The 15,899-nt window shown below is 36.9% G+C and overlaps 1 protein-coding gene across 18 annotated transcripts in view; it reads right to left on the bottom strand.

Moving 5' to 3' along the window:
* EPB41L2 (erythrocyte membrane protein band 4.1 like 2) overlaps positions 1-15,899 on the bottom strand; it is a 109,327-nt gene that overhangs the window by 49,921 nt on the left and 43,507 nt on the right. For all 18 annotated transcript variants that reach the window (XM_059842108.1, XM_059842088.1, XM_059842101.1 and 15 more), the window contains 2 exons: positions 11,292-11,767; positions 10,065-10,277 (listed from right to left, as the gene is read on the bottom strand). In XM_059842108.1, the coding sequence (XP_059698091.1) occupies positions 10,065-10,277; positions 11,292-11,753 (675 nt within the window). In that variant the 5' untranslated portion in view covers positions 11,754-11,767. The remainder of the gene's footprint in view (positions 1-10,064; positions 10,278-11,291; positions 11,768-15,899) is intronic.

Raw genomic sequence — 15,899 nt, 5'->3', positions numbered from 1 at the left:
GGATTCAAAAGCATAAGAAGTCTCTCAGTACCAGCAATGGTTTTCATTATAAGATCCTACTTGCAGAATTGAAAGACTCTGAGTTATTTCATATATATGTGTGTGCGTGTTCTAAAAGAATATTGAATTTGCAAAACCAAACTTTTCAAGTGCAATTTCTTTGTAAGCTATTTGGGGATTACTAAGCTATTTGTGCATTACTAACTACACAGTTTCAATTATAGGATAACATAACTTTTCTGGGAAATCTCATGTTCCTAGTAAAATGTCTCTAAACATGAACTGAAGATAACTGTTGTGATCCAGTCAGTTCAGAAGCTAGAAATATTTTAATAGAGCAGGGCACTCATAAGAAGCAGCATCATGGTTTGCACAGTTTGTGACTTTATAAAATGGATTGCATTTAATTTTCTACCACGTGTTTGAGATGTCAACTGATAGTAACAACCAATGTGTAAATTATAATCACTATTCTTATTATACCTATGCATACTTATATAGTTATGCATCCACATACACACACATATGTGTTTATAGCACAACAAATATTCCTGTTCCAAATTATAATGCAGAAATATAGTAGAAGTGTAAGTCCATACTTGCTTCCACAAAAAGGGAGCACATTCAACCTAGCTATACCAAGAGAATGAGAAAGTGAGGAGATGCTCACAGAGTCAGCAGTTTAAAACACAAGAGTACTCAGATCAGCAGTATTCTGTATTGCTGCCATGTTATGCTTTCTTTTTAGTGAGAGCATGGAAAGAACACATGTAACCAAGGTTATTCTAGTACCAATTTCAAGCCTGTATTTAGACTCTGCAGATGCCACCTCATAATGCAACCACCTCGTAAAACCAGAGGTAGTATTTTTCTGTCCTTTATGTCCTTCTCAAAGAAAGAGCAAACCAGAGCAAAGCAATTGCAGCTGACATACACAATGGAAATTTCTATGCAACTGGGAATTAGGATATCATGGATCTGTTTGGCTATATAAGAGCTGCCAACTACTGATGCAATACAAACATTCACAGCAACCAGTTCTGTTCAATACATTTATCTATGATAGGGATGCAGGAGTTGAATGCACCGTTAGGAAGTTTGCTGGTGATACTCAAGTGGGAGGTGCTACTCACTCCCTTAAGGGATGAGAAACCCTGCAGCGGAATGTGGATAGATCAGAGCATTGGGCAGTCAGGGGCATGAAATTCAGCAAATGCCAGATTCTGTACCTGGGACAGAGTAATGCTGGGTACAAGTATCAACTGGGAGAGGAGTGGCTGCAGACCAGCCCTGCAGAAATGGATCTGGGAGTGCTGGTCAGCAGCAGCTCAGTGTGAGCCCAGGCAGCCAGGAGGGCAAACCCCTTCCCGGGATGCACCTAACCCTGTGTTCAACCATTCAGACAAAAGAGGTGATTATCCTGCTGCACTCAGCTTTGGTGCAGCCACACCTCGAGTACTGTGAGCAGTTCTGGGGCCCACAAATTAAGAAGGATGTGAAGGTCCCTGAATGTGTCCAGAAGGCAACAAAAAAGCTGGGGAAAGGGCTGGAAGGAATGTCCTATGAGGACTGGCTTAGGACTTTGGGCTTGTCTATGTTAGAGAAAAGGAGGCTGAGGGGTGGCCTCATTGCTCCCTACAGCTTCCTGAGGGAGGTGAAGAAGCAGGAGCTGAGCTCTTCTCCCTGGGATCAGTGATAGGACACGTGGGAACAGTTCAAACCTGCAGCATGGAAGGTTTAGATGTTTCATTAGGAAGCATTTCTTTACCACAGGAGTGATCACCAGTGTAATAGCTTCCTGGGAGGTGACTGATGCCCTAGGCATGTCAGTGTTTAAAAGTCATTTGGACATGATCTTTAGGTCGGCCCTTTTGGCATGGGTGCTTCCTTACCCTTAAAGGGTTGGTCATCAGACAGCTGAACTCGAGGACCATTGGAGGTCCTTTCCACCTGAAACAATCCATCCTATTCTTATTCCTTCCTTCTCGTTTCTGTTGCAGTACAGGCAGGGAAATCTCAGCGTTTCTTCCCAGCCCTGCACTAGCAGAAAGGATTGAATGAGCAATCATGTCCCAGCCTAGGCATTGAATGTCTCTGTGTGGGAAAGAGGCATGTACCATCTGATGGGTCTGAGAGATGTGGATTATCTCAAACTAATTTAACCATTTGAAGAAATCTGGGGAAAAAAAAAAAACAAACAACAAAAGCAAGTACAGTTTTTAAGTCTCCTGTGTTCATTCAGTTAATCTGTGTTTCCACAGAATGACAGAATTCCACAGATCTCTTCAGAGATCAAACCCTTAGAAGAATGAAGGACATGCTTCCAAACTGAGTGACTTTTTGGAGTGTGCAATACCTATTATTTCCCCAGAGAATTTTTTTTTTCTTCTTGTACTCATTTTTAGAAATGATTGAGCCATTTCCCTTGGAGAAATGTAATAGAACATTTTATTACATTTGAGAACAACAGCACCCCATGACAGCAAGGGTCCATGTCCAAAGTGGCTAACCACAAGTGTCTGCAGGCAAGCACAGGAGCAGTATCCAGAAGCTGACTAACTGTGACACTGGTATTTGCCTGAAATGCCAGGAGTTTTCCAGCTCTGAAAACATTTTCAAACACACATATTTACAGGAGGAAAAAAGATTGAATTTCATTTTATTTTTCTGAATCGCTTTAAGTGCTCACAGGCATTAACACAATGCAATTCTGTAGCCAGGCCCAGGCTAAAGCATTCCTCAGTTTTGTTTAAAAAACAATCAAAACATCCCTTGCAGTCTGGCAAAGGCAAGGCCACAGAATATGAACCAGGCAGTCCCTGTTTCCCGAAACTTGAAGAATAAGGACTGGTCACACGTAAGAGAAGAGGAGATGTGCAACAGCCTGGGTTGTTTTCAAAAGTATGATGCATATCAATGACAAGCACATTTTTTTGGCTGCAAAAAATTGCTTTGCTGTGCTTCTTGGCCAGTGATGCATGAAAAGTGCTCTCATGCCTGGCCTGCACTTGTATTTCATGCAGGGAGAGCTGAAAGGTGCCAGTTCCTGATGCTACAGCAAACCACAGTGCCTTGTACAAACAAGAACCCTGGGGAAAACCAAACCAAGGGAATAGAGGAGTTCACTCCTGCTACAAACTTGGAGTGGCAAAGAAAGGCAGAGAGGAAGGGCATGAGTGGTGCCTTGGAGGCACAAAAGCAGCAGGAGAGAACATAGGCAGAATGGCCTGAAGGAGCCCCTGGCAAGGAGCCGTGCTCAATGGTGCAAAGGAAGGCAAAAAAATCCCCAGGGACTGAGATGACTTCACTCATAAACATTACTTTCAGTGGTGTCTGTTGAATCTAGAGAAATATTTTAAGAATGTGCCAAATTTAACATCATCCCTATTTTCCTTTTTCCAAACAAAAGATGTCATACTTTAAACAGACCACTTAGTGCTTGAATAAACCTAGACTAGACATCTGAGCAGTCAGAAAAAAGATTTGCAAATCAAAACTCAACTACAGTTAAACATCTGTTCCATATCAGCTTCATTCAGTTTTCTTAATTCAGGGTTAAAGACTGATCTTAATTGTACATTGAGCAAACATATTTTTACTTTGTATTAGCAAACTGTAAGTAACCATAGAGTCTGTGTCAACTCTGATATATTTCACTTGTTCATACGTGCATAAAATATGGTCAGTGCTGGCATCCTTTAAATGCCTTTTGTCATAAATATTTAATTAGACCACTGACTGAATGCAATAAACAAACCCAACAGGATCTTCATTTGCTTCTAACTAGCAATCATTATGCACTTAGCACCTCTTTTTGTTTCTTTGAACTGTGTTATTCTCTACTAAAACACAGTTTATATTTCAAACAGAAAATCTAAACTAGTCTTTACTGCAGAGCCCAAATTCAGTGACAGAATTTCTTCACAACTCTCTACAAAACCACAGAATGAGGGGAAAAAGCAAGTTTATTTCCTCCTCAAAAGCAAGAGATACGTGTAGTTCACAGTAACATATGAGTAATTTATACCTCCCACAGAGATCAATTATCAGGAAAGGAGTAGGTAAAAATTACATCATTTGCACTGTGTTAAAAAAATTAAAATTGCTCCTAAAAATTAAGTCTTAAATATTCCAATAGTCTACACATTCAAGCTTTTAAAACTCAACTGCCATTACATCTCAAATATTACACTACTGAATCATGAACCAAGGTTATTTTATCCTTTAATATGGTTCTGTCATTTCAAGCAAGCACAAATGTTCAGTCACAGTCTTTGGCAAATACCCCTCATTAGCTTTCATCCTCAGTATCTTGAGAACTGCCTGTGATAAACTTACAGGTTGTTATTCCTTTAACTCTCTTTAAAGTAATGAAAGGTAACTGAAAGTTTTTTAGCAATTCACAACCTGTGAAAGTTGGCTTAAGTCATGCTCCCCCAGAACTATTCAACAATAGCTTCCTCCTCTTTCCATCTCTCCAGGTATTCACATATCACTCTGAAGATTCTGAGGCTAAGCAAGTGTTATCTTTAAGAGTTACAATAGTTTTAAGCATAAAATGATTAAATTAATTGCTCATGCTCTATGAATGCACATAATGTGTATATATAACTCCTGTTATTTAGTGAAGTACTTGCATGCAATATTATTTTGTGATTTATTTCAGAAGATTCTTTTAAAGCAACAGAACACAGAAAATCAATCTATTTCATTAATATGGAACCTATGGACTTCAGGAACTAAAATACTAAAGTTAAAGGAATTTAATATAACATTGTAATGGAGGATATTTTGCTACCTTATATAACTTTACAGGTTCCAAAATAACAATATAAAGCAAGTTCGGAGAGTGGCTGGTATAAATGTTTGTAACACTATTCCCACTCAAATTTTAATTCCCCAGAGCAAGCAGCCAAGATGCAGACCACATTTTATCAACTATGCAAGATTACAATCAGCATCTCTGCATTGAACTGAATGCAGCTCATTTCTGGGAAAGATCAAAAACCACAAAACACTACAGTGAGAATTTCAAACTACAAAGAACTGAAGAACAGGTTTCACCTAGCACAAGGTTTAGCTCTCATGTCATGGACTTCTCTAGGCAACAGTGGAGTACCCTGGGTGTTGTATCTACACTGGCATTCAGACAAGGATATTTGGAGAAGCTATACTCCAGAAAGATTACAAACCAGGTCCTTCAAATCTGCATCTTCAAAAGTAATGAAAGTACAAAGACAGGTGAGAAGTAAAAAGAAATAATCACAAAAGAAACTGAAGTATCTGTTCAAATAGTTCCAGATAAAGAATTACTGACTTTAAGTTCAAACTGTCAAGTTCACGTCACTCAAAGATCTACTAAGGCAAAATAAAGAATTCTCAGGGAAAGAGTCGATGACTCTCAGAGGTGATAAATTAATTTACAAAGTAACATCAAAAAGACAAATATCTGAGATTTGCTTTATACTGAAATCTAAAGATCAACCATGTCAGGCATGCCTGGGGCAATGTGAAAGACACGCAAAAACAAGCCAGAAGAAATAACTCCACTGTCAAATAACACTAGGTGGCTGCAAAAAAGAACTGAAAGTAATTATCAATACATAAAACCCCAGTGGCAAAGAAACAAGGAAGGTTCAAATGCACCTGTACTCCTACAGCAACATTTAATGACAAATTCTGAACTATGGAAGAACAGCATCAAACTACAGTCATTTGCAAAGATGTTTTAATATCCCATTAAAAACATGCTAATTCACCAGGAGTGCACTTTTCTTTTTTCCCCACAATTTCATATAAACGTATACTCTCTCAACATCTTAAAGCTATATTCTTTCCAAGTGATCACCTCCCACCCATTTCTATTCTGTACCACTCACCACAGGAATTCACTTTCAGAATACTTTGTCACACAAACCAGTTTTTGTTCACTCTCATATATTTCTCAAAGCAGCTTGTATGTCACATATACTTCTTTTTTCCAAACTGTGCTTTAACTCAATACAGATTCCAAGAAAATACCTCATTAGGCAGAAGTTTCATATTAACTAGACTTTAAATTGTAATAAATCGCTTTTTAATCAACATAATCTATGCTAATTTTGCAGATGCACCTAATCCATCCCAAAGAAACTGATCTAGTTCCAGTTAGAAAAAAATGCACATACATGCAAAATTTCAGTACTGTAATTAAGTTTTTAACTGGATTTTTTTCTTAAATAGTACATATATATTCCATTTCTTAGATATATTTGCTCCAAAAACTCCCATCTGAAAATTCCAGAGTACAAAAAAAAAAAAAAAAGGTGACATGATATACGATTTCTTTATCCAAAACCTACTTCCACCTGTGTCCTTTTCAGCTGACAATAATGTAGCATTATCCTCTTACTTACAGGGGATCTTGCCATACCAAGACAAGAGGATCCTTAAGAATATAAAGATTATTATTACAAAAACAAATCTTCAGTAGCCAGGACAGAAAACAAGTATGTCAACAGACACAGATTTGTTTCAGCCACATTACAATTACAGGACTTCACCAATTCACTTAAATTAATCCCTTTGCCTAACTTAGCTCCACACTACAGAACTTAAATGTTTAAGAATATAGCTGAACTCAAGTTACAGCAAGTTAGGATATCCACTTGTCACTTGGTAAATATTAAATTTCTAGAAATGTTTAGTGAAGCATGGAGAGCCTGGTTCAGAACAACTTCTACAGAGCTTTTGCTGCCTAGTCTAAGTCTCAGAGATGATACATTTTTTAAAAAACTAATTCCAGATGAACTGTCATTAAACATCAACCTTAAGCAAAAACTGTAGCCTCTTTTCTAATACAACTGTTATACATATTCTGTAAAAGCTCACCAATACTTTCCTGAATTGAAATATCAATTTTTTTAAGCTTGAAAAAAAATTTTTTTCAGTCATCTTTGAGAAATTATTCTAATTTAATATGTACCAAATGTTACTTTGCAAAATAAGAAACAAAAGCATCTTCAGTGTTGGAGTGGCATGAAAAGTGGGGGAGGGGGTGGTTGTGTATGTGTAAAAACTGTGTTTTGTACAAAGCACTCTATGAAACAATGTTTCTGTCTTTCCCTATCCAAAATTCAAAATTGTGTTATAAAAAATTAAGTATGTTGAAATGTTTTAATTCACTGGAGCTGAAGAAACATAACCACAAAAACGTCTGAAACTAAATTAAGCTCACAAAGCAAAGGGGAATATAAGCAGGATAGAAATCTAACTGTCACGTGGACAGGAGTTTAGAGAGCAGTTTCTGGTCTAGTGAAACAGCATTTCTTCCAAAGCACACAGACTATTGTCAATGGATATTCTGTTCTCTCAGGAAAAGTTATGAACAGGATGGACAGAAAACAAAATGGAAATAAAATAAAAAAACCTGTCAGAACTCTTCATCTAGCATCTCAATCTATACTAAGAGTGCTTTCTAAAATAAGGGAAAACAGAAGGAAATGAAGAGAGGTGTCAGACTAAACAACTGGCAGCTATGGAATTCAATGAGCAGTAACAAGAGAGCTGCTCTTTTAGAAGCTGTTAATAGGAAATGCTGGGGATATTATACCTGAACTCATCTGCCCTTCCAGAGAGTATGAAGTCTTAAAGTGCAGGCTTGTAATTGTACAAGTGCAGAACAAGCCTAAGAGTTCCCAATTACTTAGGGATTTATCTTACTTAAAAGAAAAAAAAAACCCACCGAAAAACTAGAGAAAAACAGGTACTTGGCAACCATGATGAAGAGGTCAGATTTTATGGAACTGCTTTTTCCTACAAGCAAAAATAAGTGAGATCTAACTATATTGCTGAAAGGGCCATACACAAAACTGAATTTTAAGAACCTAAGGTGTCATTAAAAAAAAGTTTCTTGAAAATAGGAATGACATTTTCTTCCTTCTCCAAAAAAAAAAATCGCAGGAAGTTCCCCTAACTGCTGGGACATCTCCAATCTGGTCAAGTTTGGCCTTGAAGGAACATCAGCCAGCTCACTGAGTACTGGTGGATGTATTCTATAAGGTCCCATGGGACTTGTCTCTCCAACTCAAATGCTCTCACATGTAACCATAACCCTCCCTTTTTCCATTAGTTTCCAAATCATATCTCCAAGCTTTTGCCATTAACCATATACTGATTAGAACATACTCAAGCTGGAAGAGTAAAGTTTTTCTGACTGAAACAGCTTATGTTATAAGAATAATGCATGAACACTTATTTTTTTAGAAACAAAGCATTACCATTAATTCAAGATTTTCTATTTAGATTTTAGTGAATCGAAGGTATGCAATAGCTGAACTCAAGTATTAAGGCCTCATATCATGATTCATCACTGTTACTAATTAATTGTATAATATTATATCTACTAAGTGGCCACAGAATGCCCAGTATTTAGTTACTGATGCGAATCCTGATCAGCCTTGATCTGTGTGCTGACACTGAAGCTACAGCATCATGGCGTTCTTTCCTCTTATGCCTGTTCCCAGCTATTGCCTTATATAAAGACACATACAGTAGGAACAAACAATTGGCAAAATTTACCAGAGACTCAATTAATGAGGTTTTGTTTTCATATTTTGTTTTCTTTTACACTCCTTTTAGTTTATGTGACTACAAACTGGTGCACTTCTAAAAGAAGAAAGGAATAGGATTGCAAGTCAAACAGAAAAATCCCCAATAGTGTATTAGCTCAGATTTTATTACTGACTATCATGAAGGTTTAGAATGAGTATTAGAAAAAGACAGGATTCTACCAAAAGTTGTTAAATGACAGTAATGAAAACAAGGTATTTTTCAGTTTTACTTTGCCATTAGCAAGTATATATATTTTAAATATAAAGAAGCTGGTCTACAGTCCATAGTAAACTGGAGGAGGCATCAGGAATGTGAAAATCATGACAATTGCCTCAAACAAAAACCTGATTTACTTGAAAGTCAACCAAGATAACCTGGGATTTGACTGCAAAAATTTTGTTTCTTTGCTTTTTAACTCTTGTATCATTTCAGTAACTTTGCAAAAGCAGAAATAAACCAACATTTACCCAAACACTAAATATTGACGGAAGACTAAAAAAGAGTAACAGAAATCTACTAGGATCTTTGTAGAAAGTGCAAACTGAAATTTCAGTTATCAGTTGATGTAGCTTTCTGAGACTTTAAGTATTTTGATATGGTAGTAAAGCATAAAAAATTCTACATGCATTTAAGAACATGAATTCATCCATAAAATTGCAGTCATCACTGCTCATGTCCTATAAATAATTCAAATAACCATATAAAACAAATTGTTTCTTCACGACTTTTTTCCCCTCTTAAATGACTTTTACTATTGTTCTTACAGGAAACTCTTACTGCAAATAATGGGAAAACTTATTCCTTGCCAAATGACTTAACTGGATCGTAACAGACTTAAAATACTGCAGGTATAAATACAAAATGGTATATTCTTAGATCTGTGGTAAGCCACCACTTCATTTAAGTCTCATTTTAGGATGGGGAAAAAGCCCAGGAAGATAAAACTCACATAGCCTTTAATTAAAACAGAGATGCCATTCAGATTTAAACATCCTGATTTATGTGGAAAAAATCTCAAACCAACAACTACTCCAGGGTTACTACCCTGCAATCAATTTTTGTGAAAATGTGGAACTAGAACAGAACTTTGAATATAAATACGTGTTTTATAGCTGTAATGGAATTTTTCTTTCTGAAGAAAATTTCTTTTAAACTTTAAAGTTTAAAAAGTTTAAATGTATCTCCAGCTGAGATAGCTTTAAAAAAAATTAATGAACTCAAGAAAACTTTATTAGCACATGTCCCACTACCTTCAGGAAAACCTTAATATTTTAGAAAAATAATCAAGTTTGAGCTGTGAAATAATCAGCTAGTGTACTGCAGAGGGCATTTTTAAGAATAAACTGATATGGTTTTAAAGATGGAATTTTGGACTGAAATGTTAACTTACTCCTAGTGACAGCATTAAACACTTGGGACAATGAAAGCAAGTTTTCTTTTCCCTGCAGAAAAATAAGGACTTGATGCCTTACCTCTAGGTCACAGCTGTATTCCGTGCCATCCAGAAGCATCACCTTACACTGCACAGTTTTGATTTTCTTTGGAGACTTCTGAGGAATGGTATCTATCTTAATTTCAGCTGTCTGCACTTCTTTTGTCTCCCTTTTTTCTTTTTCTTCTTGTTTTTCTTCATTTTTCTCTGCAACTTCCTCTACTTCTGTTTCTTTGCCATCTTCTTTGGAAGGCTATATAAAATACAGTAAACAAACTCAGGAAGGAGGATATTTTAAACTTGTTCATTCCCTTTATAAGCTACTAACAAATAAGTCAGTAACCATTCATTAAAGTGATGCATATACTGGAAACACAAAAAAAAAAGCATAAGCATTAAGGTCTTCTTTTAGGGACCAGAAATTCTTGCTCTCAAACCAGAGGAGGTGCCTTTTTTCCCCTTTCCTTGAAATGAGATTTTTTTTTTTTTATATGAGTTATTGGCTTTCTTCCAAAAAGAAACAAATTTATTAAGAAGCTCCAGGAATTATACTAAACTAAACCCCAGTGCTTATGAAAGCCAAGTGATAGAGAATCACAGAATGGTTGAGGTTGGAAGGGATCTCTTGAGATCTAATCCAATGCCCCTAGAGCCACAGAGGGCAATTTGCCCAGGACTATATCCAGTTGGGTTTTGGGTATTTTCATAGGGGAAGACTCCACAGTATCTCTGGTTGATCTGTTTCAATGTCTGACTTACCCCTTCACCACTCTAGGAGGCCTATAATCTACACCACCACCACCTGGCCACATCCCTTGCCAAGGAAAGGTCCTGTCACCATCAGAGTAAAAAACATTTTCTTGCCATTTGAGATGTAATTTCATGGGTTTAATTTGGGTCCTTTGCCTTTGATCATCTAACTGCATACCACTGAGAAGGGTCTGGCTATTCTGCATTCCTTCTATTCAGGTATTAATGCATACTGATAAGATTCCCCTTCCTCCTTCACTTCCTCAGGCTGACCAGTGTCAACTGTCCCAGCCCCTACTCATTTAAAACATTCTCTATGTGCCTTTGCCACCCTAGAATATGAATGTTAAGAAGTGACATGCAGCTTCTCAAAAAGCAGGACTGGAACCTAGCAACTGGAATAGCTGTCACTTTTTCCCCAGTGTGATCTTAACAAAGCTTTACATGAATTACATAATTCATTAATCAGGTTTCATTAAAATTACTCCAAAGTACCTCTGAGCCCTCCCACACATACCTGTATTTCAGCACTGCTAACAGAGTGTTTTTCTTTGTCACCTGCTTTAGCATTCTGCCGGTTTTCAGTTGCTTCTTCCAAGCTCTTTCTTGGCTGAGCCACCCCCTCGGGTGCCTGGCTTTCACTTTCTTCAACTACTTGCTCTTCCCCTGTGGCCCTCTTCTTGGGCTCATCTTTGGGCTCTGCCAAGGTGTATGACTTTTGTTTCTTAAGCCAAGGGGGAAGGAAACGAGAAATACCCTTGCTTTCAGGCAAAGATTTTTCCTTTTTCTGGCTGCTTGGACTACTTTGGCTGGTTGGTGCAGGGACAGAAGAATCTTGAGCTTCTCCAGAAGATGTTTCCCTGGACTTTTGATCTCCTGGAGTCTCTGATGTTTCTTCAGGCTTGTCCTTGGCTTTGTCTGGTCCCAGCTGCTCAGAATCCTTCTTTACTTCGGTCTCTGAACCAACTTCAGTTGTCATTATCACAACTGACACTAAAAGAAGCAACAATAAAAATAGTTTTGATATGCAGCATCACTGCTTTTAGTGACTAATTAGTTGCAGTAATTTGTAGCAATTCATAAACTCTTGTAGATTATTAAACTTAGTAGGAGTAAAGAAATACTTTTTTTCACATTTTGAGTTCACAAGTAAGACCAGTAAGCTAAAACATAGTGTTATGCAGTTAAAAGATCTATGGTTTCCTTCTCCTTGATAAAATTTCAAGTGTGCTCACTGAAATGCATTTGTTTTATTTTAAGGTATTCCTAATTTATTGGCCAAGATTATTTCAGAAGTAACTTCAGTTTTCTTTTTACTGAGCTCCTTAGCAGACCCAGAAAATGAATTTCCAGAAGAGCAACCACCTTCTCTAGTAAAACTGGTAGGTACAACCCCCCTACTATTCAGTGACATTTATGAACTTAAAATAAATTCTTGGAAGAAATGAAAAGAGCAAGGTTACCAAAGAATAGGTACAAAAGGAAGGTGAGCATGACAGTGAGTATAAAAAATTGTGAAATTGTAAGTTAGTGATATTGTTGAAATTACTAATAGTGCTGGGGAGCATACATTTTTAATTAAGGTAAGATTGGTTTCTTAATAAGAACTTCAAACCAATCAACATCATCAAAAATCATCAAAATCATATCAAAATCGTATGTAACTCTTATATTCTCATCACTTTTGTTTATTCTTCCTTCAGTGAAATTAAAAATAAATCACAATACTAACAACAGGATATGCAATAACAACCTTTCAACTTAACATTATTGGTATTTGTTGAAAAAAACAATTAACTAGAATAAACAAATGTTGTTATCTGTGTGGCACTGTACTATGCTACATTGCTCTAAAATGTAGTATAACTACTTTTTTCCAATTTATTGAAGTGAGCCAACAAAAATAAGCTTACAAGGGTCCAACAAAAGTTTATAATGGTTAGATTTCATTATTCATCATGGGTATTTACTTACAATCTTCTGAAAACAATTAATTTTAAATTGATGGTCTGTTTTTCTGGCCTAAAGTTTAGCAAGTTAGTTGCAATCCCATTTATATCTTTGTAACATGGGAATCCTCTCCATTATGATTATTTTCAATGTGCAGCATTAGAGGCAGGGGGCTCTTAGGTTCAAGACTCTTGCTGAACTCCACTGCTCCCACCCGTGCCCAAAAAGAGTCAAGAAGGTTATTGAACTCAGGCTTGATACAATTAACTTGCACAGCTCTTTAAACTGCATTTGAAGCCAACTGAGAACTAGTTTAGATCACAAGGCAGCAGCAACACTTTGCCTCCAGGTTTCCAAAGCACATCCATAGGCAGTCAGAAATAGTTAAGATAAACCAATCCCTAATATGAAAGAAAAAAAAAAAGGAAGCTAATAGTGACCTAAGTATACAAGAGAAGCCATTCTGGCCAAAGAGATGAGCAATACTGAGCCAAAGGAAACACCATCTTGACAGTTATCTTACTAAGAAGCCTAGAAGTAGGAGCCTTGAACTATCTACAAATTCACATCAAGCATCTTGAGACCAGAGGAGCTACAATGGTGTGTGGGGGTTTTTGGTTCATCACTTACCACTTCACTATCTAAAATCAAAGCATTCCCCAATGGGGAATTAAATGAAAAGTTAGTATCTTTACTGCTACACTAGAGACTTCTGAATACATTCCAAGCTTAAATATTACGGTTATGTACATTACACTACATTACTATGTAATAACTTCTACCACTTCTTATAAAACCCTTCAAGTTTCAATACTACTATTAAAGCTTCTGATAGAGTATTACACATTATGTAAGTACTATTTATCTCAGAGGTAACAGGCCTCTGAAAGGCAGGTTTTCGTTTGACTGTTGAGATTAAAGAATTTGCTATTTAAAGCCACATATTAGTATGCTAGTTTTCAAGCTGCTACAAATCAAATTACATTTTGCTATCACCTTTGCATCTTTCACAGAAATGCTCCCGTTGTTTCCAAATGGTAGGTATCTTATTAACATAATAATGTAAAACTTTATTATCAAAATGAAAAATGGACAATATCTAGAAAACCAAACTCAACTTTCCCTGAGAAAAAATCCACACTGCTTAATGAATTCATAAGGGAGGTTTCGTAAGTAACAGAGATGGGGTTGATTTTTTTTTCCATACACCTCTACGAAAGAACGAATTTTTTTCTCAGAAAGTAGCTAAAACAACTTTATAATACTTGATATACAAATCTTAAAGAAGTTATAGGGAAGCCACTATATTTCATGCACTTTTTTGTTTTACTTTTCAAAATATGCAGAAATGCATGAAATACATGAGCAAACTAATAAAAAAATCATTATCTACCACTCTCAAAATTAATATCACAATTTGATTATACAGCCAAAAAGGAGACATCTCCAGAAAATTCCTTAGAGCTAAGCAAAATCAGTTACCCTAGAAACACATCCCTATGATATTACTCTAACAATAAAAGAAACTGAGAATATCAAGTCACACAACTGATTAAGTTTAGACAGAATAGCAGTGGGTGGTACAAACTTGCTCAATGGAAAACAAAAAGGTTTTGCGTCTTCAAAGGTCCAGGTTTTCATAATCAAAGTTATAAGGAGAACTTGGCTTTATATTGCAGAAGCAAGGGAAACTTGTTACAGCCTCTGACTGAAGAGGTCGGTCCATGTTCACTTAATGCTTTTATTTGATGCCCACAGCAGGAGGGATTTCTTTAATGAGGTTAATTTCCTATAAGCTTGTAATGTTAGTGCTTTTCAGGGCAGGGAGGGGAGAGGGAGAGAAGAGGAATAGACAGGAGAACCTGACAAAAGGAAGCACACCTCTCTGCTGAGCCTGTATATTTCCAGTAGACTCTGAATTAACTGTGACGAGGTGGAAGAGTTACCTACACAAGGGCACTGACCAAGAGTGTAAGCTATAGTCTTCCCAAACACCTACCTTCTGTACCACACTAGCTTGATACATTTCTTTTTTCCAGGGTTGCGTGTTAGTATCAGAATTATCCCTTGAGAAACACAAAACTGGGTCTCACATTCCCTATCTCAATGCTCTGTCAGATCCTCCAGTTTTGTAGTTCACAGAAAAAACAGAAATAGGGAGGGACAAAACACTGGAGTTCTGTATTATTCCAGTTTGTAAAGCCTCTGATGCTACCTTGACTGATGCTACAGTCAAGCAATCAAGAATCCAGGTTTTCTGAAAGTGGCTTTTTCCTGATTCCCTCCTGCCCTGATAGGGAAAAGCTCACATGATCTCACACAGCTGTGGTGTAACAGCCAACAGTGCACCAGAAAGCAAATGGAAACCAGCAACAGACAGCATTTGTCTCAGAAGTGATACAGGCTAGAAATAAATCAAATCAGATTGCAAATTTGAAACTCTCAACTTCAGCTGCATGTTTTCTTGCTTTCCTGTCTTCAAGGAAACTCTCATTTATTCTTACTACGTAGCATGAGCACACTAAATATTTTTACCCCTATAATCTTTTGTAAGCTCTGAGACAACTGCAGCAGGATAGGGTTGACAGGGTTCTCCTTATCTCATCTTTTTTATATTAAGGTAACATTAAATCTGTGTTTCATTTGGGATTAAGAAAGGAGAATAACAATCCTGCAGCAAGAGTAGACTAAAGAGAAGGAACCTTAGGGTGATGCTCAAATAAAGGACTACCAATGTCTGAACAGGGAAAAGAATAATCTTGGTAGATTTTGCAATTGACATTAAACCTATACACATTAAACCACAAGTGACAACTTGTCAGCTGTATCTTTTATAATCCACCTGAAAACTTGGCTCATGCCAACTGAATGACTACCTAAACTGCAAGGATGAAGATGGGGGTGGGATGGCAAACAATACTGCAAAACACTTTGCACTTTCTGAAGAGAAGGTAAGTTTGTTAAAACTGATCCTACTTTTACAGGAAGCAAACAATCTGCCCCATTTATAACTCTATCAACTTCCCCAAGCAAGGGTGCTGACCAGGAAGCAACTGAAGACAACAGATATTCTCACTCCTCTCCATTCATCCCTTCCTCTCTCTTTTTATTGCACTGAGAAGAAACTTAGTGCTGGCCCAAGCTCACAACTGAAAGCAGAAAAGCATGTTACATT

This window comes from Haemorhous mexicanus, chromosome 3 (genome assembly GCF_027477595.1).
Source record: "Haemorhous mexicanus isolate bHaeMex1 chromosome 3, bHaeMex1.pri, whole genome shotgun sequence".
Classification (NCBI taxonomy): domain Eukaryota; kingdom Metazoa; phylum Chordata; class Aves; order Passeriformes; family Fringillidae; genus Haemorhous; species Haemorhous mexicanus.
This window is presented reverse-complemented; position numbering and strand designations above follow the sequence as displayed.